This window comes from Diospyros lotus, chromosome 1 (genome assembly GCF_014633365.1).
Source record: "Diospyros lotus cultivar Yz01 chromosome 1, ASM1463336v1, whole genome shotgun sequence".
Classification (NCBI taxonomy): domain Eukaryota; kingdom Viridiplantae; phylum Streptophyta; class Magnoliopsida; order Ericales; family Ebenaceae; genus Diospyros; species Diospyros lotus.
This window is the reverse complement of record NC_068338.1, coordinates 22,871,184-22,897,451: the sequence shown is the minus strand read 5'-3', so window position 1 is coordinate 22,897,451 and position 26,268 is coordinate 22,871,184. Positions and strand designations below refer to the sequence as shown.

The 26,268-nt window shown below is 35.5% G+C and overlaps 1 protein-coding gene across 1 annotated transcript; it reads left to right on the top strand.

Moving 5' to 3' along the window:
* Nucleotides 1-263: 263 nt before the first annotated feature.
* Nucleotides 264-23,261, top strand: LOC127792156 (magnesium-chelatase subunit ChlD, chloroplastic). Its single transcript, XM_052322555.1, has 15 exons — nt 264-629; nt 2,804-2,982; nt 5,215-5,299; nt 5,376-5,692; nt 5,967-6,090; nt 17,111-17,203; nt 17,509-17,604; nt 19,374-19,511; nt 19,714-19,914; nt 20,200-20,355; nt 20,963-21,070; nt 21,766-21,900; nt 22,212-22,370; nt 22,554-22,674; nt 23,056-23,261. The coding sequence occupies exons 1-15, from the start codon at nt 369-371 to the stop codon at nt 23,139-23,141; spliced, it is 2,259 nt and encodes a 752-aa protein (XP_052178515.1). The 5' UTR covers nt 264-368; the 3' UTR covers nt 23,142-23,261.
* The last annotated feature ends 3,007 nt before the right edge of the window (nt 23,262-26,268 follow it).

The following is a 26,268-nucleotide window of genomic DNA, read 5'->3' as shown; positions in this document are numbered from 1 at the left end:
TAAGATTTTATTATAATATTAATTATTCTCTGCACATCTGTGTATGTCTTAGGTTTGAATAAGAGATTTGCGATATACAATAATTATCTCAAGACAAATTGGTCACATTTTACTTAAGATTATCGCCCTTACGACGTTTGGGTCGTATTTTAAAACATTTGAGAGGTTGGTGCAATTTAATCAAATTTATAAAAAAAAAAAATTGAAAATGGGATTGACATGGCATTAGCCGCAGCATTACCCCCAACAGAAATTCTGATTGGATAAGAGAGGGTGGGAGCGTAACCGCGAAGTCGCTTCTTCTTCTTCTTCCCTTATTTCCTTTTTTTCTTTCCATTCACAGAACGGAAAGCAATGCTGTAATCCCAATGGCGCGTTCTGCTCCAGCATGTTCTTCTCTCTCTAACCTCACATCCTCCACTCTCATTCCCTCCTTCAAACCTCACCCCTTGCTGTCCTTCATCTCCGTCTCCGTCTCTTTCAAGCCCAAGCGCTCCCCCAATCGGCTTCGAGTTCGTGCAACTGCCACTCTTGAATCCGGAAATGGTGCTGTTTCTGTCTCCCCCGAGAAGGATCAAACCAACCCCTACGGAAGGCGGTATTTCCCTTTAGCGGCCGTCGTTGGACAGGTCTCTCCATCTTCATACCTCTCTCTAGTTCTCGCTGCCAATTGAAGAATGTCTACTGTTTGTTTTGGTTCCAGTTTTCTCCGTTGCTTTGCGAAATCCTTAATAGGTCACTCTCTTCCTGTGGCATATGTTCTCCGAATCTCCCGGATTGTGGTCTTGCGTGGTTGTAGTGTCGTGGGTTTGGGTACAGTACGGATGGTTGTTTAGGTGGTTACATATATGTATCTATGTATATGCATGTATATGGCGGTGACATGTTTATATAATTTGGGTGCTTGACCAATCTGATCCAAAGATGAATTCCAATTAAACCTCTTAAGTTTTATATGTTGCGGAGTTTGTTAACCTGCCTGTTTGTCTGCAGCAAGGTTAGTCCTTGCTTTTGAGCAGGTTAACTATTTTATAGACTTAGAGCAGAAAAGCTTAAAATTCAGTTTACATTTGAAAGAACACAAGGATTAACTCTAAGAGTGCCACATCCATGTTGAACACGTGTTTGATGCTGAACTTTCAATGAACATGCATCCCAGTATCTCCTTTCAGATTAATTCCGTCTACAAGCTTATGCTTAATTTTATCTATACTTTTGTATAAGTGTTGGGTGTGGGTACGTGTCTATGTGTTGAACAACCTAATTCTAATGTGCACAGATGCTAGATGTGCTCATCATTTTACTAGAATACTAGTTTAAGGAAAAAAGAGGCTCTTCGTTCTGAATAGATGCTACATGTGCAAGATGGAAAGAAAAGGTCTAAACCATCTTGCTCCAGGCTGGTGACAATGCACGTGTGGTATCTTATCAATTTTAGTGTTGCTCGGCTGGTGCCTGCCACCATCAGATGGGAATGGAAAAGCTTGGGTGACATCTGCTTTGTGATTGATATGGTGCCTATGGTGGAAGAGGAATACATGCTTGTTTGATGGTTTGGCCCTTTGGATGCAAGGTTTTCTTTGTTTAGCATTACCTGGCCTTTGGCTTGAGCATCTTTCTTGGTTTAAAAGGGAGGATCCCTTTTTGGTTGTCCTCTTTCAATGATTTACATATCTAGATAGATATTTTGATTTACACTTTTGTATAGATAATGCACACAATTGTGCTCCCTTGTTTTGACACTCCTTTAATGATATATTGGTTACATCACAAATCTTTGGAGTAACAATAACAGTTGTCCATTTTGACTTTGGTCATGGGGCTAAAACCCGACATGTGGTATAGTTTGCCTAAATCCAATCCTTCCTACACCTTGCAGTGGCAGGAGCCCTTTCCCTAGAAATCAATACCAAAAATATAAAAAATTGTAGCTTCTTGTTGTATGGCTACCTTTCTCATATCCTTGCTACCCCCCCCCCCCCCCCCCCCCCAATCTGTTGCTCTATATTATTAGTTACCTCTTATTTGTATGTGTGCCCATTCTTCTTAGGGTATGCATATGTTGTTTGTGCTTAAAACCTGGAAGATTCTGTCCAAAGGTCAAATCTCCCAATGAACTCCCATAGAACTAAAATTTCCTAGAGGGGACCAACTTTGTGCTGTTCAATGTGAGCTTTTTTGGCCCATCAGATGATATCATCATGTCAGTAGTATTCCTCTTGCCTCTCTCCATCCACATGCACAATGCAATGCAACAATCTTTGCTTCTGAACCTCTTTAGTGCCCTTGCTTGACAAACCCCCACTGACCAATGCTTAAACTCTACTAGCAGGGGGGACATGACGATGAACACCAAAGGTAGCATGCACCATAAATTTCTTAACATGGGCTTTTGAGAGTATTTGCCCTTTTTGTTTGGACTGTTTGATTCATCTCTGAAATGTTGTATAGGTAAATAAGAGAGATGTTTTAGAGAGTTCTTGAATATATTAGTTCCTTCCAAGTAAGCCCTAGATCTTCCCATATGAAAACATCTGAATAGGTAATTTTGAATTGCTATTGTAAAAAGAAGGTAAATATTAATTTCAACTCTCAATTGTTAATGGCTATGGCACAATGGATTTCTTGGATGAACTGCTCTTCTGGAAACAAAGAGAATTTACCAGAAGAACCTCCTTATTGGAGACAATGATTGGCCCCACTAAAATGGCAATCTACAAAATTTTATCTGGAAAGTTGCTCCAAGAGATAAATTGTAGAATATTTTCTGTCTTATTTTATAAAAATTTCACTCTTTTTATAGGATGCTATCAAAACTGCTCTTCTTCTTGGGGCAATTGACCGTGAAATTGGAGGTATTGCTATATCTGGAAAGAGAGGAACAGCCAAAACAGTGATGGCACGTGGGTTGCATGCGGTTCTGCCGCCAATTGAAGCAGTTGCTGGTTCAATTGCAAATGCTGATCCAGCTTGCCCAGAAGGGTAAGATCACTAAATTTAGTTGCATCTACACAGAGATATATATGTTTTTCTATTAAATTTGAATGTAAGTATAGTAATGCATCAAATAGTAAACTAGAATTTTGAAAAGGAAGGGTAAGGCTGCATAGAAAACTACCCTCATGATCATGATCATGCATCTCAAGGGCGTGCTCCAAAGACTTCCAAAATTACTAAGGCAATCTCCAAATAACAAGAGTCACCCTCACACAACTTAGAATAACAACAACCGCCACATATCAAGTCTTAATTCCACGATGTGAGGTCAACTACATGAATTCTAGCTCGCCAATCATTTATCTGTATGGTCTTATTTTCTATAAGGCCATTATTACTCATATCGTATGCCAGAGTCTCCCACAAAGTTTTTCTTGGTCTTCCTCTACCCCTTTTGGTATGTACTTGTTCCATTCCCTCCACTCTCCTTACAAGAGCTTTTGTATATCTTCTTCTTGTGTGTTCAAATTATCTTAATCGTGTTTCACTTATATAATCTTCAATAGGAGTGGCTCCGATCTTATTATGAATAACATTCATTCTAATTTTATCTTTTCTTTTATGGTAAACATTCATCTTAACATCCTCATTTTCGCCGTGCTTATATTTTGTACATGTTGGTGCTTTAGTGCCCAATATTTTCTGTGCCACACAACAAAGTTAATCTTATAATTATCTTATAAATTTTCCTTTTAGCTTTAATGGAATCTTAATATCACATAGAACACTGGATGCACTTTTTTATTTTAACCATTATGACTTTATTATATGGGTAACATCCTCTTTAGTCTCCCTCTTTTCGGATAATTGATCCAAGATATCTGAACTAATCTTTTCTTAGTATGACTTGATTTTCAAGTTTTGCCACAACAACAACCACCCTTATATTTTTACTAAGCTTCCATGCGATATATTTGTTTTTCAATCAGCTTTACTTAAAACCTTCAGATTTTAATGTGTTCTTCCATACCTCTAGCTTAATATTCCTACCTTATTTTGCCTCATCAACCAACACAATGTCATCTAGAAGTAGCATACACTGAGACAGCTCTGCTTCAATACGTTTAGTGAGCTCATCCATCACCAGGGCAAAGAGGTAAGGGCTTAATGAAGATATTATAATCCAATCTTAATTTGAAAAGTCTCACCATCTCCTCTGCATATTTGACACTTGTTTTTACTCCATGATAAATTTTGCACATTTTTTGTTTAATGAAATTACTTAATGTCATCCTTAAATCTAAGAACATTTACTTATCTGCTAGATGAATTTTCATTGACACATTGCTCTCTCTGCCCCTCAAGGGAACTCTTGCCTCAACCATTCTCCATTCTCCAAGAGAATGCAACAGATACAGTTTTTTCAAATAGTATCTTATAATGGAGGGACATGTGGCATCATAATATTGGGGATATCAGAAGAAATATGGCACCATGGTATCAGGTGACATCCAATTGGATTTACCAACTTTGGGAGGCCCAATCACATCAGACTTATTTATCATGGATGTGATGCTGCACTACTATGTAATTTCCTGGTTAGACAAATGCAAAAGATCCACATGTTGCCTAGCATTTACTGCTAATCTGTAGGGATTCCGCTCTGTAGGTTTAAGCCCTTTCTGTGCATAGAAAGTTTATCCATTAAGGAAGAAGTGAATGCCAAACCACACTCTTTTAGATAAACTTGAGACACATTGGTGCCATTCATATCTTTTCTCTACCTTGTTTACACTGGCATCTTCAGTGGTCCTTAGACACATTGGTGCCAGCCACAACTTCCCTCAGAGGTCCATTATCATTTTAGCAGTATTTTTTCTTTTGATGCCTTTTCCTTGTAACCATAAACAGGACCCATCCATGTGGACAGCCACACATAAAGTGAGTGCCAAGACAAATAATTCAGTTGCATTTTTTCAAAACAGCTTAGGCTTTTACATGAGCTGGCGTTAACAAGTTAGCATGATCTTAAAGCAGGGAGGTATTCTGTTGACTCACCACCTGCTTTATTACCACTGGGAAAACTAGTTCATCTAGATTACATGCCCCAAGGGCCTACAAATGAGGGAGTGTTAAGACAAAAATAATAGGTTTCACCTCTCCTGAGCAGTTTTTAGTTTTCAAATCAGTTGATTCTTAGCAATTACCATTTCTATCATGTGCAATTATTGCTTTCAACATACTTATACAGTTATACTTTTATTCTACCATTTGAAGGTGGGAAGACGGACTAGTTGACAAAGTCGAATATGACTCTGCCAGTAATGTCAAGACTAAGATTGTCAGATCTCCTTTTGTACAGGTAATTCTTATTCTAGAATCCACCTATATTCACATATTTTTGGACCTCAATTATCCTAGTTCGATTTGTGTCACAGATTCCCCTTGGTGTCACAGAAGATAGACTTATTGGATCTGTTGATGTTGAGGAGTCTGTGAAAACTGGAACAACTGTTTTCCAGCCAGGCCTTCTTGCTGAAGCTCATAGAGGAGTTCTATATGTTGATGAGATTAATCTGTTAGATGAGGGTATTAGTAATTTGCTTCTAAATGTGTTAACTGAGGGAGTTAATATTGTGGAAAGAGAGGGGATAAGCTTTCGGCACCCATGCAAGCCACTTTTGATTGCTACTTACAACCCAGAAGAGGGTGCTGTCAGGGAACATTTACTTGACAGGATTGCAATCAATTTGAGGTACAATTTTTAATCAGCATATTCTATTTCCATGAAGGTTTCCTTGTTTACATTTGACGGTAGTTGACTGTCCCATGGGGTCCATTCAACAGGCAGGCTTTTTGTACCCTGAAGATCTAACTCAGCTATTTGCTATCTGAGTGTCTGGTTGCAAATTACTTTTTTCTTGTGATTGTTTTATGCATTTGCACTTATCATTTTTATCCCTGTTCTTTGTACTTTCACTGATTATTTTGATACATTGAGACCTACAAATCACACCATTTTTCTGCAGTGCAGATCTTCCAATGAGTTTTGAAGATCGTGTTGCAGCAGTTGGAATTGCTACACAGTTTCAGGAACAAAGCAGTGATGTTCTAAAAATGGTTGAGGAGGAAATGGATTATGCAAAGACTCAGGTAAATATCCAAGTTGATTGATTGTACTAGAGTTTTAGATTTTTAATGAAAGTAAAAATTCATGATTGTGGGCAGTAACTTGCTGGACGAATGGTCCTTCTGTAGCTTAGGGTTAAATTTGGAAAGTCTGCTGGAGCTAAAAAGAACCATGCAAGAATTTTGGAAGTGGTATTAAGGTATAAACCTTTTATGAAAGCATAAAGGATGAGAAGTACGCCAAGAGTTTTTATCAAACTTCTTGGTCAACAACTGAAATTTTGTGCTTTGAATAGTGCATAGAACTTTTATTGTTAGCAAAAAAAATGCCCATACAATTTTGCCAATAAAGTTTAAGCTTCCAAATAGAGGTATGGCGTTGAAGTTTTCCTTCTGTTATTATCTTATACTGATTCAATTTATTTCCTAATTCCTACAGAGAACAAGTAGTTAAAACTTAGAATTAAAATAAAGCCCTGTTCAGAAACCTGAGAAGGATAAACACTCACTAGAGGTTGGTGCAACTATCTTGGGCGTGGCTTGACATCAATGATCCTGACAGTGTCAAGCTTGGAGAAACCTGTCAGATTATTTATCAACTTTTAAGAACTGGACATGCCTCAATACCTGAAGGCACGCATGTCTGTTGCTTAGATATGCATGAACCATAGTTTGAAGAACTGTTGAGAAATAAACTGTTCTTCACTTTATTACATAAGAGATACAGCCCTATTTATAGGGTCTAAGATTACATCATTGGAAAGATTACACTTGCTAAAAACTAGGAAAGATATGGCTGTACAAACATAGGAAAGTTTGACTATACAAGAATAAGAAAGTATCCTAAATATGATTAGAGGATAATTTTAGCAGTTTCCAAGAAACCAAAGATAAGATTAACTCCTGAACTAAGGATGATTTGACTAACAAATCTCTTTGAGATTATAGCCAATCTTCCTTATCTTCTACTTGTGGAATCAGCATTCCCTCCTCAAGCTGGTGAATGAATATCTGTCATTCTCAACTTGCACACAAATTCCTCAAACCTTTTAGCAAGCAACCCCTTTGTCAATATATCAGCCAACTGTTTTTCCGAGGGAACATAGGGTATACAAATCAATCCAGCTTCTAACTTCTTCTTTATAAAATGTCGGTTTATTTCAACATGTTTAGTTCTACCATGTTGCATTGGATTGTGTGCAATGTTGATAGCTAACTTCTTATCACAAAATAGATTGATTGATCCACTGCTAGCAATTAGATCATCCAAAACAATCCTCAGCCACAACAACTTGTAACGGGACTATAATGTCAATAAGGAGATTAATAAGGCAGAAGGATAGAGGGTATTATTGTATCCTCATGTTATTGTTGAATAATATTTGTTAAAAAATTAATTAAAAAAATTACCCCCCTAAAAATGAATTATTTAGGGACTTTTTCAATGATATTTGTTAAAAAAGATAAATTACCCCCCAAAAAATGATGGTATTATTTCACCTTGGAAAAGTGTAATTTGTAATTGTTATAACAGTACAAAGTTCAATTATATTTTAAAATGTTAAATTTGTAGGCTTATTAAAAAATTGAAATGAATTTTTAATTTCTAAATTCAATTATTAAATTTGTAAGTTTTGTTACAATGATAAAACATTGTTAAAAATTGCTAGTTTTATTATTAAATAATGATTTCTTGAATTAGTTGGACAAAAAAAAAGTAAAAGTGTGAGATGTATGATGATTTTAAATTTTTTAGTTTTGTTTGTTTCTTTTTTTTTTATTTGGAAATAAGAATTATTTTGTAAAAATAATATAGCAATTAGAAGCCAAATCTTCATCTATGTCATGTTTTTCTCTATCTAACTAATCTAATAAATTATCATTTAATGGTAAAGACTAATCGCTCGAGACAAAGTTTGTGATTGTAATGAACTTACAAGTTTATTGAAAGAATTACATAAATTAAAAGTTCATTATGAATTTTAGTGTTTTTACAATTTATTTTTTTAAATTTTTATAAAAAGTAAAAAAGATACTAATGGAATAAGAAATTTTCAATATTGAAACTACCATTCTTGAATTAGATGGGAAAATTTATAGGCAATTGGGTTTTATTAAGTTCCATCACAACTATTTAAACAATTGAATTTAGTTGGAGAAGGCAAAAGGAGAGAGAGAAAATGAGGAGAGAAAGCTTATGAGCAATAATAGAAATATTTTTTTTTTTTTATCAAAAGGTAAATGTATAAAGATCAAAAGAACTGTACAAGTACACTGGGCATACCCAGGAAAACAATCAATGGCCCATAGAGAGGGTCTCAAATTGAATCAAAACATGAAGATACAAAATAAAAGTGACCCTGTATACTTGTGTTTTGATCCTACGAATGACAGAGTCAATACAAGGCAAATTGTCTTCAAAAATCTTCCTATTCCTTGTGTTCCAAAGGTAGTAAACAGTGCAGGCAAGGGCAATCCTCTTGACCTTGGCTTGCCACGATGATCCTCGAGCTTCCTTCTTTAACCATTTTAAAGCACTAGGTATAGTGCTCATGAGCCTCAATAGGCCCAGCCATTCACGGATGCTGCCCCAAACAGATGCGCTGAAGGGGCATTGGAAGAAAAGGTGGTTGTTGGTCTCCACATCAGCCCCATAGAGTGCGCAACTTCTATCTATGTCAAGATAAAGCAGCCTGTCCCTCGTAAGAGATACAGCCTTATTTATAGGGTCTAAGATTACATCATTGGAAAGATTACACTTGCTAAAAACTAGGAAAGATATGGCTGTACAAACATAGGAAAGTTTGACTATACAAGAATAAGAAAGTATCCTAAATATGATTAGAGGATAATTTTAGCAGTTTCCAAGAAACCAAAGATAAGATTAACTCCTGAACTAAGGATGATTTGACTAACAAATCTCTTTGAGATTATAGCCAATCTTCCTTATCTTCTACTTGTGGAATCAACATTCCCTCCTCAAGCTGGTGAATGAATATCTGTCATTCTCAACTTGCACACAAATTCCTCAAACCTTTTAGCAAGCAACCCCTTTGTCAATATATCAGCCAACTGTTTTTCCGAGGGAACATAAGGTATACAAATCAATCCAGCTTCTAACTTCTTCTTTATAAAATGTCGGTTTATTTCAACATGTTTGGTTCTACCATGTTGCATTGGATTGTGTGCAATGTTGATAGCTAACTTCTTATCACAAAATAGATTGATTGATCCACTGCTAGCAATTAGATCATCCAAAACAATCCTCAGCCACAACAACTTGTAACGGGACTATAATGTCAATAAGGAGATTAATAAGCCAGAAGGATAGGGGGTATTATTGTAATACGAGAATAGAAGGTAGTTATATAGCACATGGATCAAATTTCAAATGTTGGCGCCAAGGCTTGGTATATAAACCAACCTTTGCGACCCTTAAAGGCATTCATTGATAATACAGTTGATTCTTTTTCCCTCTCAACTCTCAAGCTTCTCGATCTCTCTTTCCCCTTCAACTTCTCTCTCTCTCTCTAGCTTTCTATTCTCTCTTCTCTCTTCTCTCTTGATCTACCAATTCCTGCACAATTCCCATTGAATTGCGACAAAATCCCTTCTTGTCAGAATCACATTTTGACACAACTCACACAAACCAAGAGCCATAGCCCTAAATTCAGCCTCAACACTTGACCTAGCCACTATATTTTGCTTCTTGCTTAGCCAAGATACCAAATTCCCTCGTAGAAACACACAATAGCCGGTTGTAGACCGCCTATCAACTAAGGAACCTACATAATCAGCATTTGTATACCCTATAATAGTCAAGTCACCCCCTAATCTAAACAAAATCCCTTTCCCAAGTGTGCTTTTTAGATAACACAAAATTCTTCTAACTACTTGCATATGTTCTTCTATTGGATTGTGCTTAAATTGACTAACCAGGCTGACAACAAATACAATGTCAAGTCTAGTATGAGATAGATATATTAGGCGACCCACCAACCTTTGGTACCTTCCCTTGTCTACTGGCTGACAGTTAGGGTTTTCACTGAGTTTGAGGTTTGGTTCTACCAGTGTGCTAGTTCCTTTTCCTCCCAACATTCTAGTCTCCTTTAGCAAATCCAATATATACTTTCTTTGTGACAAAAAGATTCCTTCCTTGGAGTAGGCTACCTTTATTCCCAAAAAATATTTGAGCTTACCAAGATCCTTAATCTCAAATGTTTTTGGCTAGGCTTTCCTTTAGTTGTTGTTGCTCCTTAGCATCATTTCCAGTAACTATTATATCATCTACATACACAAGCAAGGCTGTCAACTTCTCCTTCATTGAATGTTTGATAAATAAGGTATGATCTCCCCTACTTTGTTGATATCCCATCTATCTCATACAACAACAACAACATATCTAGCCTTTATCCCACTATGTGGGGTTGGCTACATGAATTCTAGACTTCTATGTGGGTTACGCCCCAATAGATAGTTTGTCTAGAATTCATATTTGGATCCGACTAGGTTTTACACTGGCTGTCGGCTACCTAACGCAACCTTCCTCCTTTATCCGGGCTTGGGACCGACAGTGGATAACATCCCCTGGCGGAGTAATGATAAAATGAAGTTTCAACACCATCTTCATATGGAGAAGTTTCATGAGATGGTGGTGAATGAAGATAATTGATATAGTTGTGTTCCATCACTTAGTTGACATGGCGAAACCAATAAGTACAATATGGAAACACAACAACCCATCTATCTCATAGCCTTAGAAAATTTGTTAAACCAAGCTCTTAGTGACTGTTTAAGCCCATATAGTGCCTTTTTAAGTTTGCATATTCTACCTAAGGCTTCTTTATCAAATCTTGGTGTTTGCTTTGTAAAAACCTTTTCCTCTAAATCTCCATGTAGGAAAACATTGTTGACTTTAAGTCTAGATGCTGCAGTTGCCAACCACAACATGCAACTAGAGATAAAAGTACCCAAACAGTTGTCATCTTGGCCACGGGTGCAAAGGTCTCTAGGTAATCAATTTCATAAGTCTAGATGTACCCTTTAGCAACCAACTTGGCCTTATATCTTTCCAATGTGCCATCTGCATTGTATTTCAAGTTAAACACCCACTTGCAGCCCACAGATTGAACTTCCTTTGGTTTAGGCACCATCTCCCAAGTTTGATTCTTTTCCAAAGACTTCATCTCTCCTTATATTTCTTGGGTCCAATTTTGATCCTTTAATGCCTCATCAATTGTTTTAGGAATGACAAGGGAATCAAGAGAAGATAGGAAGCTCCTATGCCTTAATGAGAGTCGATGGTAAGAAATATAGTTGGCCAAGGGATGTTATGTACAGCTTCTAATCCCTTTTTGAATAGCAATAGGTAAGTCCAAATCATTAGGAATAGGATTAGAAGGAATAGATGAGCGAGACAGTTCAATGCCTGGACTAGAAACATATGTTGGCCCATGCTGAGGGTTCGGAATGGACTGAGACCTTCTCTTGAAGACATAGGGGGAGCCTTTAAACCTGATAGGAGATGGCATCAGTGGCAATGGTTGTGCTCCTTGTTCTAGCATGTCCTGCTCACTTGAGCTGGGAGAAACAAGAGCATGTGAGCCAAGTTCATGTTGAGCAATTGTCTCGGTCTCTGTTTGTATCAAAGGAGCTAAATCTAAAGTAGGAAGATCACCCTTGTCACCACTACTAACACCCTTCCCCTGGTGACCAGGAAGAGTAGACTCAAAAAAGGATTGAGTTTCAACAAAAGTAACATCTTCGAACACTGAATTTTCGAGAGAGGGGATGGTAGCACTTGTATCTCTTTTGGGAAGGAGAATAACCAAGAAAGATACACTTAAGGGCTCGGGAATCAAGCTTGTCCCTGTGGTGTTTAGGAATATGAACAAAAGATACATAGCCAAATACTCAAAGAGGAAGAGTAGTATGAAGTCGAACATTAGGAAAATAGAAAGAAAGGCATTGTAAGGGACTCTAATTTTTGAGGAGTTTAGAGGGAACTCTATTAATAAGATAGGCTACAATTAAAATTGTTTCTCCACGAAAATGTTTAGGAACATGATGATGGTGTAAAAGAGCTCTAGTAATATTGAGTAAATGTCACATTTTCCTTTCAGCCACCCCATTTTGTTGAGGGGAATCAATGTAGGAAGATTCATGTACTATTCCTACTTGCTAAAAGAACTGATGAAGATAGTGATTAAAATAATCCTTGGCATTATTTGTACAAAATCTTCTAATCACGAATGCAAATTGGGTGGAAATCATCTTATGAAATAATGGCAAAATTGTGCTAATGGATGTTTTATCCTTTAAGAGATACACCCAAGTCATCCGTGTACAGTCATCAATAAATGAGATGAATCACTTTGTCCCGGAACATTTAGGAGCCATAGATGGCCCCCAAACATCAGAGTTCATTAAAGAAAAAGGAATAGAAGACAGTTTATTACTGATCAGATAGGACACTTGATGGTGCTTAGAGAATTCACACACATCACAATGAAAACTAGTAACATTGAAACCTTTGAACAAAATTCTACTCCTTGGTTGTGAGATGGGCATGTGCTTGATTTCTAGATTGCACACCTCAGGTGCCTCCCATCTTACTTAGAACTACCTTATTTCCATACAGTTTAAAACATGTTTCTCTGGTGTGCTTAGATTTCTTGCAATGTGAACCACAAACCTTCCCGGTTTTGTTGTTTAGTGTGTTCCCCTACTGAGACTTGAAACGAGATCCATCCACCTTGTTGGAAACTATGGAAAACCCCTCAGAATTAAACTCATTAAACAAAGCTATTCTTCTATGTTCCTCACTACCGATCATAGAAAATACCTCATTAAGGCTTGACAGTTTCTCCCTACCAAGAATCTGTACTCTCACTTGATCATACTCGGTATTAAGGCCAGCCAAGAACTCTAAAATTCTGTCTCTCTCACATATGGAAGTAAGGGTAGTTACATCCTCACTACACACTATTTTAATATCCTAATAATGATCCAACTCAAGCCGATAGTCATTCATCCTATTGCAATAGCCAATTACTGACAATGATCCTTGCTTGGTTCTACTTATTTTTGTTTTATTCTCAAAGATCACAGAAGCATCTTGCACTTTAGAATAAGTTTGTTTAATCATTTCCCAAATATCCTTGGCTGAAGATAAAAACATGTAATTCTTGCTTACCTTCGGCTGCATAGAGCTCCATAGCCAGGACATTATCATTGAGTCCTCAATATCCCATGCAGTGAATGCGTGATTAGAGGTCTTGGGTGTTGGTTCTATCAAATGGGGGCTATATCTTCCCTCGGCTCTTTAGGAAGGTCCTCACAAGTTGAGACCACCGGAGATAATTCGTGCCATTTAGACAGTATGAATTATGCATCCCTGGTAGCTCACTGGTAGGAGCATTCCCAATTGGTTGATCAAATGGAACAACATCTCCTGCAGCCATAGGAGGTGTGGTTTCGGAGATTTCTGACATGATTTAAGTCAATAGAAGGCTGGCAAAGTAATACAGAAAAAGACAATACTGTGGCAATTAAGGCACACAGTAATCGGACCAGACCACAGGAGGAAAAACTGTGGCTCTGATACCATGTTGGGAGATAAACTGTGCTTCACTTTATTACATAAGAGATACAGCCCTATTTACAGGGTCTAAGATTACATCATAGGAAAGATTACACTTGCTAAAAACTAGGAAAGATATGGCTGTACAAACATAGGAAAGTTTGACTGTACAAGAATAAGAAAGTATCCTAAATATGATTAGAGGATAATCTTAGCAGTTTCCAAGAAACCAAAGATAAGATTAACTCATAAACTAAGGATGATTTGACTAACAAATCTCTTTGAGATTATAGCCAATCTTCCTTATCTTCTACCCATGAATCAACAAGAACATAACGTAATTCACAGGTAAAATAAAAGCATCAGAACTATTTGTTTAGTCTCTCATCTTTTATAATCTATCTTTAGACCTTTATCTTCACACTTCGTTTCCAATATAAGATGCTTGAAATGTTTTCTTGCTATTTTAATATGATAAGATGTAGATCAATGTGTAAACATAGAAGCCAAACAATTAGTTATCACTTTTGTATGTAAAAATACTCCAGCTTTGAGTGCCCTTGACTTTTTAGTGCCCTTTTTCTAAATCATGGTTTTGAGTTGGCCAAGTATTTTTACACTGATAACCAAACATATCATTTCACAAATGACCCAATTGTGGACATCCCCCTGCACAGCCCTGAAATGCTGGCCTACTGATGCGGGCTATTCACATCCTTCTTACCCGGAACCTAACACACAGCCAAATTCAAAAACCTGGAAGTTAGTGAAACTAAAACATATATAATTTTAATATTCGTAGGTCTGCTCTCATCTTCAAGTTTAAATGAAGTAGACATTCCAGTAGCATCATTCTTCGATTCTAATTCCTAAAATTATATAAAATGAAAATCTTGGAAAGTTTGTGGTTCTGCTACTTATTCCTTGACCGTCTTAAAAGCACAAGTTATTGAAATTACTTGCTGTATAGACAAGTTTTGAGCTTTGTAACTCAGTTGTTCCAATTGATATTGGCTGTCTATTGTGGCCTAGGTTCTCCTTCTTATTTGATCATTTTTTCCTGAGGTTTTGGGAAATACTGCTGGACTTATCTATTCTATTATTAAGCAAACACCAGATTTAGTATTCAAAGCCCAAAATTCCGAAAAGACCCTTACTATATTTTACTTAAAAAATGAAAAAAACACAATTAAAGAAGTTGCTTGCTGACTTGAACCTGTAAATCCCAATGGATTTGAGAGCAACCTTACCATTGCGCCAAAGCTTATCTTCATTTAAAATTTTCCTAAACAAAAACAAAAACTAAACTACAAATGCCAAGCCTCACCCCCCCCCCTGAAGGTGGGCTTTCATTTGAATCTTCTATTTTCTTTTTATTTGCATGTGCATAGCATGGGCGACCCCTCTAGTAAATTATTAATCACTGCCCTGTCTAGGTTTGAAGGCGTCCAATGTGTTGAATGGTAATAAATGGTCTCATTTTTTCTTTTTTCTAGTATTGGGGGAAGGATGGAGGGTTGCAATCCTTTATTATTGGCATTTCTCTAGGAATCATGCTAAGAATTTCATAAACTTTAGACAGGAAACTTTATATCTAAAGAACAGTCCCTATGCTGGATGGAAGTTTCAAAAGTTTCTTTCAGGACAAGATTGCAGCATGTTGTATCATATGAATTTGAGACTACAAGGTGTTATGTTGTTATATAAATGAAAGCCTTAGTCATCTATTCATTGATTGTTTTGTGCACTGCCTACAATAGTCATCTATTCATTGATTGTTTTGTGCAGTGCCTACAATTGATTATCATAGCTATATGCAGCTACTATTGCTCTGCACATAATTAACCTTTTTGTGGAATCACTCATCATATAAATACTGAAAGTTCCATCTTCATTTTAATATGGTATTAGCAGTCCTGGGACTTTAAGTGGCATAGGTCTTTGAATGGATTGTGCAGATTATGAGGGTATAAGTGTCTTTGTATGTACTCTAGTAATATACATAAAAGGGAGGTGGTCCTATTGCCTATTGGTGCATTCTCCAGTTTTGGTGTATTCATGGTATAGGAGAAGTATGGTCTCAGAACCTAGGAGAAATCAGTCAGCATGAAGCGTCTTTAGTTATGGAAAAGTGTCAAATCACTATTTCAACAAAGAGAAACTAGCGCTCACAGTTTAAGAACATTGTTCAGACAGACTTATACTTTTTCTGCTGAATATCACCCTTAGAGATAGCCTATTGCTTGTGAACCTGCCGCCAAAGTCCCATCTCCTGTGCTCCTTTCTTACCAGTTGCCAATCTGTTGTTTTTGGGTTAATCCTTGATTGGACACTATTCTGTTTGAGAATCCCTTGTTATGCCACTGCTTGGACATTGTTTGCTCATGGTTAGCATATATAAAATCTGCTGCAGCACACAAGTATTATTCCAAGTTTTCCTTGTGAAATGGTTTCTCATTTTTGCTGCACTTTCAGTATTGGGAACATCACTATTGTCCCATATTGTGTAGGAGGAAGGTGAATAGTAATAATTGTTTGTATCATCCAATCAATCAAGGCGTCAATGACTGACTTTCTAGCATCATCTTGTTTGTCAGTCAAGCTATTAATCAGGTCATTGTATGGAGGATATATCATTCTAGATACTCTTTTTATTCAAAAGGTCTGTCTACTTTCCCATACTGAAATCAAAAGGTCTGTCTACTTTCCCATACTGAAATCAAAGTTAGAGTGGGATTAACACAAACTTATATAGAACTAAGAGTTTATAAGAATTTAAATTGTTTTTGTTAGCTTGGATCCATGGATCTTGTTGCGGTGGCTGGAACTCTGAAAGACACATTTTTGTGAATTTTTCTAATCATTATAGATGATGCTATAAGATCCATGCCTTTCATGTACTTTCTCAGGTTTTAGATAACCTCCCCCCCCCCCCCCAAACACACACACACACACAAAAAGTCCCAACCACTCAAAGTCAAATCATCTGCATCCTTTTCCTTTTCTTCTGCCCAGTTGCCACCAAATCCACAGTATAACATCACTAAAATGCTGTTCTTCATATTAACCCAGCAATTAAATGCAGCAATCCTGCAATCTGCTACTTATCAAAATCAAACCCAACATAACCTGTTCCTTGGAAAATTTAATCTCCCTTATATAACTCAACATTTAGATGCCTTTCACCCCCAGGGCACCATGGAAAAATCATCTAGACGGCAGATTTGCCTTCAGGTCTCTAAAACTGTTCTAAACTACTTTCAGGAATGAGAGAGATTAATGGATGACAATATCTACAATATATGTTAAAATGATTTCTATTACCCTAAACTGCAGATCTTTGCAGTTCTGTATGTGATATTCAAGTGTCTTCAATAAATATTTTGGGTTCATTTGTTATCCTTTTCTTTTATTAGGAAAACTTAGTTTTTTAGTTAATTTATTGACTGGCATCTCATACAGATTATCTTGGCAAGAGAGTATTTGAAGGATGTTACTATCAGCAGAGAGCAATTGAAGTATCTTGTTTTGGAAGCCCTTCGAGGTGGTTGCCAGGTTCTTATTTATGGAACCCTTGCTTAATTTATGTTAAATGGTTAGATTAGGCATATAGCAATGATAAAAGAGATTTAATTAGCAAAAAAGAAAAAGAAAAAGATTTCCGAGCTCAAAAAATACAAGAAAAATGAAAGAGATTTAATGTGTAACCAGACCATAAAATTGACTTGAGTGACACTGATGAATGCATGTTTCATGATAATTATATCTGATTTGTGAAGGTGATCTTTTCCACAATAGTATTTGACGATATTATTGGAAGGTTCTGCTGTCAGTTCTCTACTTATATCTGTTAATAACAGGGACATAGAGCGGAGCTATATGCTGCCCGTGTTGCCAAATGCTTGGCTGCTTTAGAAGGACGTGATAAAGTCAATGTGGAAGATCTGAAGAAAGCTGTTAAGTTTCTTTTTCCTTTTATCTAGATATCTTAAACTGCAAAAGGTCACATTTTTTCTTCCTTGCTCTGTTTAATGCCATGTGTTATTTCCTGGAAAAAGGAAGGGAACATCATGTCTTTTCATTTCCCATTTTGGAGAAAGTTAATTGGAAAAAACTTATATGGAATAGAATTTGTTTCCCTTCATTTATTTTGTTTGGACAGCGATTGACATCTATTGCCCTGCATTTCCGCACATTGTCCTTTTTTTGGCAGGGCTAGGCACAAAGTGCTTATAACCCTTTTGCTATTGTGCTTCCCCCTTATGTTCCTCACTGAGCACGATAAAAAGAAATGATTTCTTCAAGAATTGATTTTTCTTTTCCTTTCATACTTTTGTAGCAACCAAACAAAGAAAATAAATTTATTCTACTGGCTTTGTGTTTTATTTCCTCCACTGCTAGTGTGCCTAATAGCCAAACAAAGAGAGGCTTTTGTTATGGGCACCCCAGCAGACTAGGTCCTTGCTTGAGGGCAGGGGAGAGTTATTTGTGTATGCAGCCTTACCCTTGCTTTGCAAAGAGGCTATTTTCACTTTCTACAACTTGAACCTGTGACCTTTTATTCAAAAGGAGCCACCTTACTGTTGCAACCAAGGCTCGCCTTTGAAGAGAGTCTCCATTTGAACAGATAAATCTGTTTCAATTTCTCAATGTTCATGCACTTCCAAATTTCTTTTGATCTTGAGCCAAAATTTTGAACTTATTTCCAAATCTTGCAGTTTCCCTGTGCCTGCAACTGTTTTGTCTTGCAGACGGTAGTAGGACTGTTTACACAAGCCTTTCTTAGGGAAGCTCGGAGTATATTCTCTTTCATAGCCTCTTAATAATTTTATCTGGTGATCTAGTGCCTAAACTGTTTGGTTCTTTTATGGCTCTTGTTTGTTTCAAATATCATCTTCTTAGGACTTCCACCACAAGCTGTAGCTGCAAAATATATAATTATATTTCGGCTACTGAGTTAGTAGCAATAAATACTATCCAGTGTTGCTCTGCGTATATAGTTGACCATTGTGTAGTTAGTGAAGGGGGAGAAGAAAAGTTGACAGCAGAATGGGATTCCATAATCTTTAAATAGAAAAAGGCCCATTGGTTGGTTTAAATTTGGCATACTAGCAGTGCAAAGTTTCTGAAAATTGTCTGTTGTGTGCTTTATTGTTGAAGTACTAATTTGATCTCATGTGCTAGAATATATTAGGTCGTGAATGAATTTGACCTCTTGCATATGGAGAAATTGCGTATGCCTTCAACAAGTAGAATGGCTAAAAAGATTTTTCCTCTTGGAATTGCATTCTTCATTTAATCCTAGTTTTTCTGTGAGAAGAAAGAATAAGTAGACCAACCAATAAATTCCCACGTCACTTTATGAAGTTAAATAATGTCAAGTGAATGTGATTTCTCTAGAGATAGCAAAGCCATTTTGCGGACTAGTCAAGCTTCAAAGCTCAACATCTGGTGTTGATTTTATCCACCATAATTTAGATCTAAATCTCATGTTCATTGGCAATTTAAGGGAATAGGTGATGAGTTCTAAAAAGGAAAGCTCTAACATAACCACATGATATGGAATTCAAAACACAAGCAATAATTGGTTAATACTGATCAACTTCTATATCAAATTTCATGATGTTATGAAGTACTTGTATTATTAGCTTAATCGCTCTTAGTTTTGAGTCTTAAATCGCTCTGGGCCAGAATTAATTCTGTTATGATATTTTATTTGATACAGGTTGAACTTGTCATTCTTCCTCGGTCAATAATCAATGAGAACCCACCTGACCAGCAAAATCAACAACCTCCACCTCCCCCACCCCCTCCACAAGACCAAGATTCTTCTGAGGAGCAGAATGAAGAGGAAGAACAAGAGGTTTGTTGATTTTTCAAAAAATTTATATTGATGTCCAAGACTGCAAAATTTTTGTCTTCTTTAGTTTTACCTGTTAGCGGCAGAAATCAATTCCCCTTGGCCATTGGGTTGGTTCATTTCTTTGGGTTTGTCTTCTACTACAAAAGAAACCTCCATACTGACTGATTGTGCTATTTCAATGATGTGCTCACTTCATTTCTAGGATGAAAATGATGAAGACAATGAGCAACAACAGGAGCAAATACCAGAGGAGTTTATCTTTGATGCAGAAGGGGGTCTGGTAGATGAGAAACTCCTCTTCTTTGCACAACAAGCACAGAGACGCCGAGGAAAAGCTGGGAGGGCAAAGAATGTTATATTTTCAGAGGATAGAGGCCGTTATATCAAACCAATGCTTCCAAAGGTAAGCTCTCCTACCCCCTTCTTTCATCATTGTAGAAGACGAGGGAAAAGAACAGATATAGTCTATGATACTGATCTTGTGTGCTTTCTGAACTTCTCTTGTTTTATATGAAGGAATTAAGAGGCTTATATTTGTCCTTAGAACAATGGTTAGTCTTTCATTCATGAAGTTAGTTGACGAAGGAGCTCTTTCTTTTTCGTGTCAGAATCTAAAGCTGTTTTTCTTTGGGGAAACAAAATATTTCTGCAATCCACTTCCCTGACCAAATTCCACAATCTTAAGCAGGGTCCTGTAAGGAGATTAGCTGTTGATGCAACTCTTAGGGCAGCTGCACCATATCAGAAGTTGCGAAGGGAGAAGGATACTCAAAAGACTAGGAAAGTTTTTGTAGAGAAAACAGACATGAGAGCTAAAAGAATGGCACGAAAAGCAGGAGCGCTGGTAGTTTATTGCTTGCACCAAACCTTTGCATTTACCTTTTTCTTCTCTGATCTTGTTTAAAATTGTTTATAGTGTTCTGAATTTTTTGAATGCCTTAACAGTTCTTTTTTGTTTCTTTCCCTTAAGTAAATATTATGTGGTTTTATTTTTTTCTTAGAACAAAGTTTTGATATTGGATATCGCCATAGATTGATATGGCTGGTGGTTTAGAATTCATGTAACCAACAGCACCTAGTGGTATTAATGCTTGTGATTGTTGTAAAGTTTTGAAATTGAAGCTCCGGCTTCTGCTATTGATTACCATTTACTAAGGAAACATCATCAAAACTTTAAGTCTACTGTTTAACAAGAAGTCATTAAATAGGGCTGGAGGAAGAAAATGTTACTGGTTATATGAAGTCTAATCCAATTCAGTGATAAGAAAATTTTGTAAATTCCAAGTGAAGTTTGTTCTTCAAAATACCAAGAATTAAAATGAGACCATATCCCTGTAACTGTAAGGCTTTCATCCAGATATTAAACATGTAATGTTAGTGTTCAAATTCACAGGGACTAGAGAACTTACATGGCCATTAATTTGTATGTCTGGGAATGTTGTTCAATGCAGGTAATATTTGTGGTTGATGCTAGTGGAAGTATGGCATTGAACCGCATGCAAAATGCAAAAGGAGCTGCACTTAAATTACTGGCAGAGAGCTATACAAGCAGAGATCAGGTGCATTTATAGCATAAAGATGTGTTGACTATTCCAAGCAGCTTATATTGTGGTTTGCCTTTCTGTGTTACTTCTTACGTCTGGGAGTGTGGTAAACTTAAGCTCCGGTGTGGTACTTGAATTTTTTTATTTCCTCCCCCTAAAATGAATCTGCTCTGGACATTCAAATCAAAAAGTAGTTTTATATGTAAAGTTTATTTGAAAAAAAAAACATTCAAATCAAATGAAAAGTTTTTTGTATTGGAAATCTTGTAACTGATGTTTCATGCAAGAGGTTCTCTCTTCTGATATATGTGGAAAGAAGCCCTGAAGGGATGTAGATGGATTTCAAGGAAATCCTTATGAACTACTTGTTATCAGTAATCATAAAAAATTGTCATCTTTTATTCCAGTGCAATTGACCTATGTATGATACCTTCATTTCCATGCAGATCAAATGGAGGGAGTTTAGTCCTGGGCTTGGAAGACATAATCCCTGAGACTTTTGTCAAAACAATTTTTTTTTTTTCTTTTCTCCCCTTTGCTTTGTTTTTCTGATTTTTTGCCCAAGCTCAAAGTTATAAATTCTTCCCACATTTGTCAGTTACCATCATATATCAAATGAATTGGTCTGAAGTTATATGTATTAGATTTTTGTCTAGTACTTTTTCTTCTGCAGTTGTCATTCTGATTTTGTTTGCTGTAAATCTAAGTAGGTTTCTATCATTCCTTTCCGTGGGGACTCTGCAGAAGTTCTGTTGCCTCCTTCCAGGTCAATTGCAATGGCTAGAAAACGTCTTGAGAGACTTCCATGCGGTGGAGGTTCCCCTCTAGCTCATGGGCTTACCACGGTATGCAAGTTTATCTGAGTCCTATTCTAGCTAGCATCTCAGGAAAGATATAAAAACGTAAATTTAGTAGCTGAAGAAATATAAGAAGTTTCCATTATGCTTTTGTTATCAAATCATCTGCCCTTGTATTTCATGAGGATGTATACAGTTTATCTCAATGTAATCTTGCTGAGAGATAGTGATGGTAATATCTGTTCGACTCCTATCTGTGTTGCTTCCATCAGTAACTTGGACTTTCAAATGAATCCCAGACCCAAATTTTGTCACTCTACAGTTATTCTTGCGGTTGTACTAACCTGAATCTCCCTTAGGCTGTCAGGGTTGGCCTAAATGCAGAGAAAAGTGGCGATGTTGGACGAATAATGATCGTTGCAATCACTGATGGTAGAGCCAACATATCACTGAAAAGATCCACTGATCCTGAAGCTGCCACATCTGATGCACCTAGACCTTCTGCCCAAGAATTGAAGGTAACTTTGTGCACCAAACAGGAAGCATGCGAACTCTCTCGGGGATTTGATCTTTTTTATGTTTTTGTCAGTTTCCAGGGAGGATAAAGAAGAAGAAGAAGAAAAAGAAAGAGCCCCTTGTATAATTTAACTATATATATATATATATAATGGTGATGTTTTTTCTGTTTTGTTATGTTGAAGGATGAGATTCTTGAAGTGGCGGGTAAGATATACAAAGCTGGGATGTCTCTCCTTGTCATTGACACGGAAAACAAGTTTGTCTCCACAGGCTTTGCCAAAGAGATTGCAAGAGTTGCTCAAGGTTTTGATGATTATTCATGCTCTTTGAATTTTTATCTTCTGTTCTGTTGTGAGTTTCCTGCCGCCTGATTAATTTTGAAAAAAGAAAGGATACTTTGGCCCTCTCAACTTAACTTCTCGATTTTGCTCAATTTAGCCTCTGACCTTTTTTTTTTTCTTTTACCTAATACTTCACTCATGAACTTTTCTGACTGGTTTAATTCAAGGGTGAATTTGAGTAAAAAAATTACTATTTAAGGGGCAAACCGAATGGAAACCTAACATCTGAGAGGGCAAAGTATACCATTTCGAAAAGCTCAAGAATAATTATGAACCCAAAAAAAAGGTTTATATCTCATTCTTTTCCATTAGTTTTCATGAAAGCTGTGATGTGTGTTTGCAGGGAAGTATTACTACTTGCCAAATGCTTCAGATGCTGTTATATCAGCCACCACCAGAGAAGCTTTATCTGCTTTGAAGAGCTCTTGATCTCTTCTTATTCCAGTTTTGTGCAGCCACATTTTGAGTAATTCCTGTGTTCTGTTAAGTAATTTCCCTTTGAGATCCTGAGAAATTAAGGCTGTATTTTTTTTATTTTTTAATTTTTAATTTTGAGTTTTGAATTCATTTTTCAATTTTCTGTTTTGATAGTTTATTTTTAAAAAATTGAAAATACGTTCTCTTTGTTATTTTAAAAAATTATTTCTCAAAATAAAAAATTAAAAAACGCGTTATCTTTAAAATTTTGAAAATAATTTTTTAATAATATTTTATTCAATAAATTTGATTATTCAGTAAATTAGAAATATTTAATGTTAATATATTATTAAAAATATATATATTTTAAAGTTAATGAATTTTGTAATATTTTTTTATTATAATAATAAAATATGAATAACTTAAATGTGTGTTGAGTTTAGATTTTGTTTTGGACGAAAACACTTAAAATAATTTTTTTTTGTTTTAAATTTTTTTTATAAATTTTTTTTGTATTTAAAAATATATTTTTAAAAATAGTAAAAGAACATGTTTTTATTATTTTAAAAAATTAAAAATTAAAAATAACTTAAAAACAGTTTAGAGAACATAACCTAATAGTTCTCAATTTTAATTTTATTTTCTGTAAATGTACAATTCAGTCCACATAAAAATGGAGTTTGAAATTTTATTTTTCCAACAGTTAGTGGAGAGAAAGAGATCAGTAAATTGTTTGATTTGAACTTGCTCATCCAACAGAAAAAGATGACGATAAAAGGAATGAAGAAGACGACACTTTCGTTATATTAATAATTTCTTGAGAAATAATGGAATTAGAATCATAAAATTAAGGGAGATAACTGTTATTTTTTAAATGACAAAGAGTGTCATTTTGATAAATGAGTGCAATTTATTATCAATTTTAAATATTTTAGACTAAAGAAAATTAAACATTTTAACAAAAAAATGTTTCTTTAATTTTTTTCTTTTTCTTTTTATGGGTTTCATATGAAGAACTCGTGACTTCCAACTAACAAAGATTATAGTTATTAGAATCATTGCTAGCCGTTTATATTTTTTTCATTAATTTAATTTAATATTATTAAAATCTAATTAATGTCAGCAGGTTCTTAAACAACTTTTAATCTCAGGGTGTAAACGCGATTTATCATCAACTAAAGACGGAAACGATAACGGAAAACGGTATTTTTTTAAAAAGGTAGGGAATAAAAACGCAGGGTAAGTTATAAATTTTAAAAAATATATATAGGGGTATATGGGAAAATAGTTAAAAATACAAATGTTAGAATAAAACAAATAAGGGTATATGTGAAATTAGTATAATTTTTATGATATAAGTATTATTATAACTTATAAGTTGCAAACCCTAATTAGAAATTTGCAACTGTTTGTTGAAGCTAGGGACGCAAATGAGCCGAGCTATTCGGGCTCAGTTCGGTACTTGGTTCCGTAAAAGTTCATTTGGGTTCGTTTGTTAAAGTAAATGAGCTGAGCTTAAGCCTAAATTTGAAGCTCGATTTGTTAACGAGTTGAGCTTGAGCTAAGTGAAATTCGATTCGATAAGCTCATGAGCTGACTCAATTATGGGCTCGCGAGCTAGCTCAATTAGCGGCTCGCGAGTTGGCTCGAATACTAGCTCGCGAGCTAGCTCGTTTAAAAGCTCGCAAGATAGCTCGATTACAGGATCGCGAGCTAATTCGATTAGAAGTTCGCGAGCTGACTTGTGAATGAGTTTATTTATAAATGCATTAATAAAATTATTTATAATTTTGAGTATGCTTATTTATAAATATATTAATAAAATGATTAATAGAATGTGTTGATAAATAAATTTGTTATGACTTCAAATTAATTAATTAATATATAAATTTAATAGTTTGATTATTATTTTATCAACATATTCTATTAATGATATCAAATGATTATTCAACTAAGTGGTAGATTACATTGATTTAGTAACTATAACATTTAATTTAAATATCAAAGTAATAAATATATTTATTTAAATTCTAAATATATCAATTAATATATTTCATGTGCATAAAATAAAAAATAAATTAAATATATAATAACTAACTATTGATAATATATATAAAAATAAATTAAAATGTAAATATAAAGTGTTTCCACCCCAAAGCTTCTTTTAGTTTTGAATGCAAACATCCAACTTTACAAAGATGATGGTGGGGAATGAGCCCACTAAGGCTTACTCTTTTACATAGTTTAATTACACAAATAAAAATGTAATTAAACTTTATTTTTTTAACATATTATGAGAATTTTGTTGGAGGGCAAAAATTTATAATAAATTAAAATATATATTAAATATATAATAATTAACTATTTGCAATAGTTATTAACATTCTTAATCATCACAAAATTTATTTATTTAATAATAAATTTAATAGTTGCAAATTTTTAGAAAATATATAAAAAAATTAAAAAATATATATTAACTCTTTTTTATTTTCTAATCAATTAATTTAATTAATATATTCCATTATTGTTCTAGCAAATTTCCATAATTTCTACACGCATCTAGATGTTGTCGTGGGGTCCCAACAGTCTTTCTGATTTTCCTTTGCGTGTTTCTCTTTAGCACATCTCACGAATTTTCTGTAGATTTTGTGGTTGGTTTCCTAGAGTGTCTGTCTCCATGTCAGGTGGGTCCGGTTATATAATCAAAACCCGTCCATTTTGCTCAAAGTTAGACAAAAACCAAGAGCTCTTCTGCAAGCTGAAAATCGAGGGGCCAGTTCATTTTCTTAGTATTCCTTATGTCTAAAAACATAGAGCAAATACCATTATCATATTCCTTCTGCTAGTTGCCATGGCATCTGGTTCTCAATGTGGTGCTCGCAGGTTCTTGAGAAGAAGATGTATCCAATAATGTGTCTTTGCCCCTTACTTCAACCATGAACAATGACCTACTTCTTTTGCAGCTATCCACGCAATTTTGGGTGTCAGAAATGTTTCTAAGCTCCTGGTCAAGCTTCTGGTAAGTGATCGTTATGCGGTTGTCATTGCACTCTCAGATAAAGCTCAAGCTAGTCTTCAAGATCCTATATATGGTTGTGTATTCGAAATTTTTGCCCTCCAACAACAAGTATGACAAACC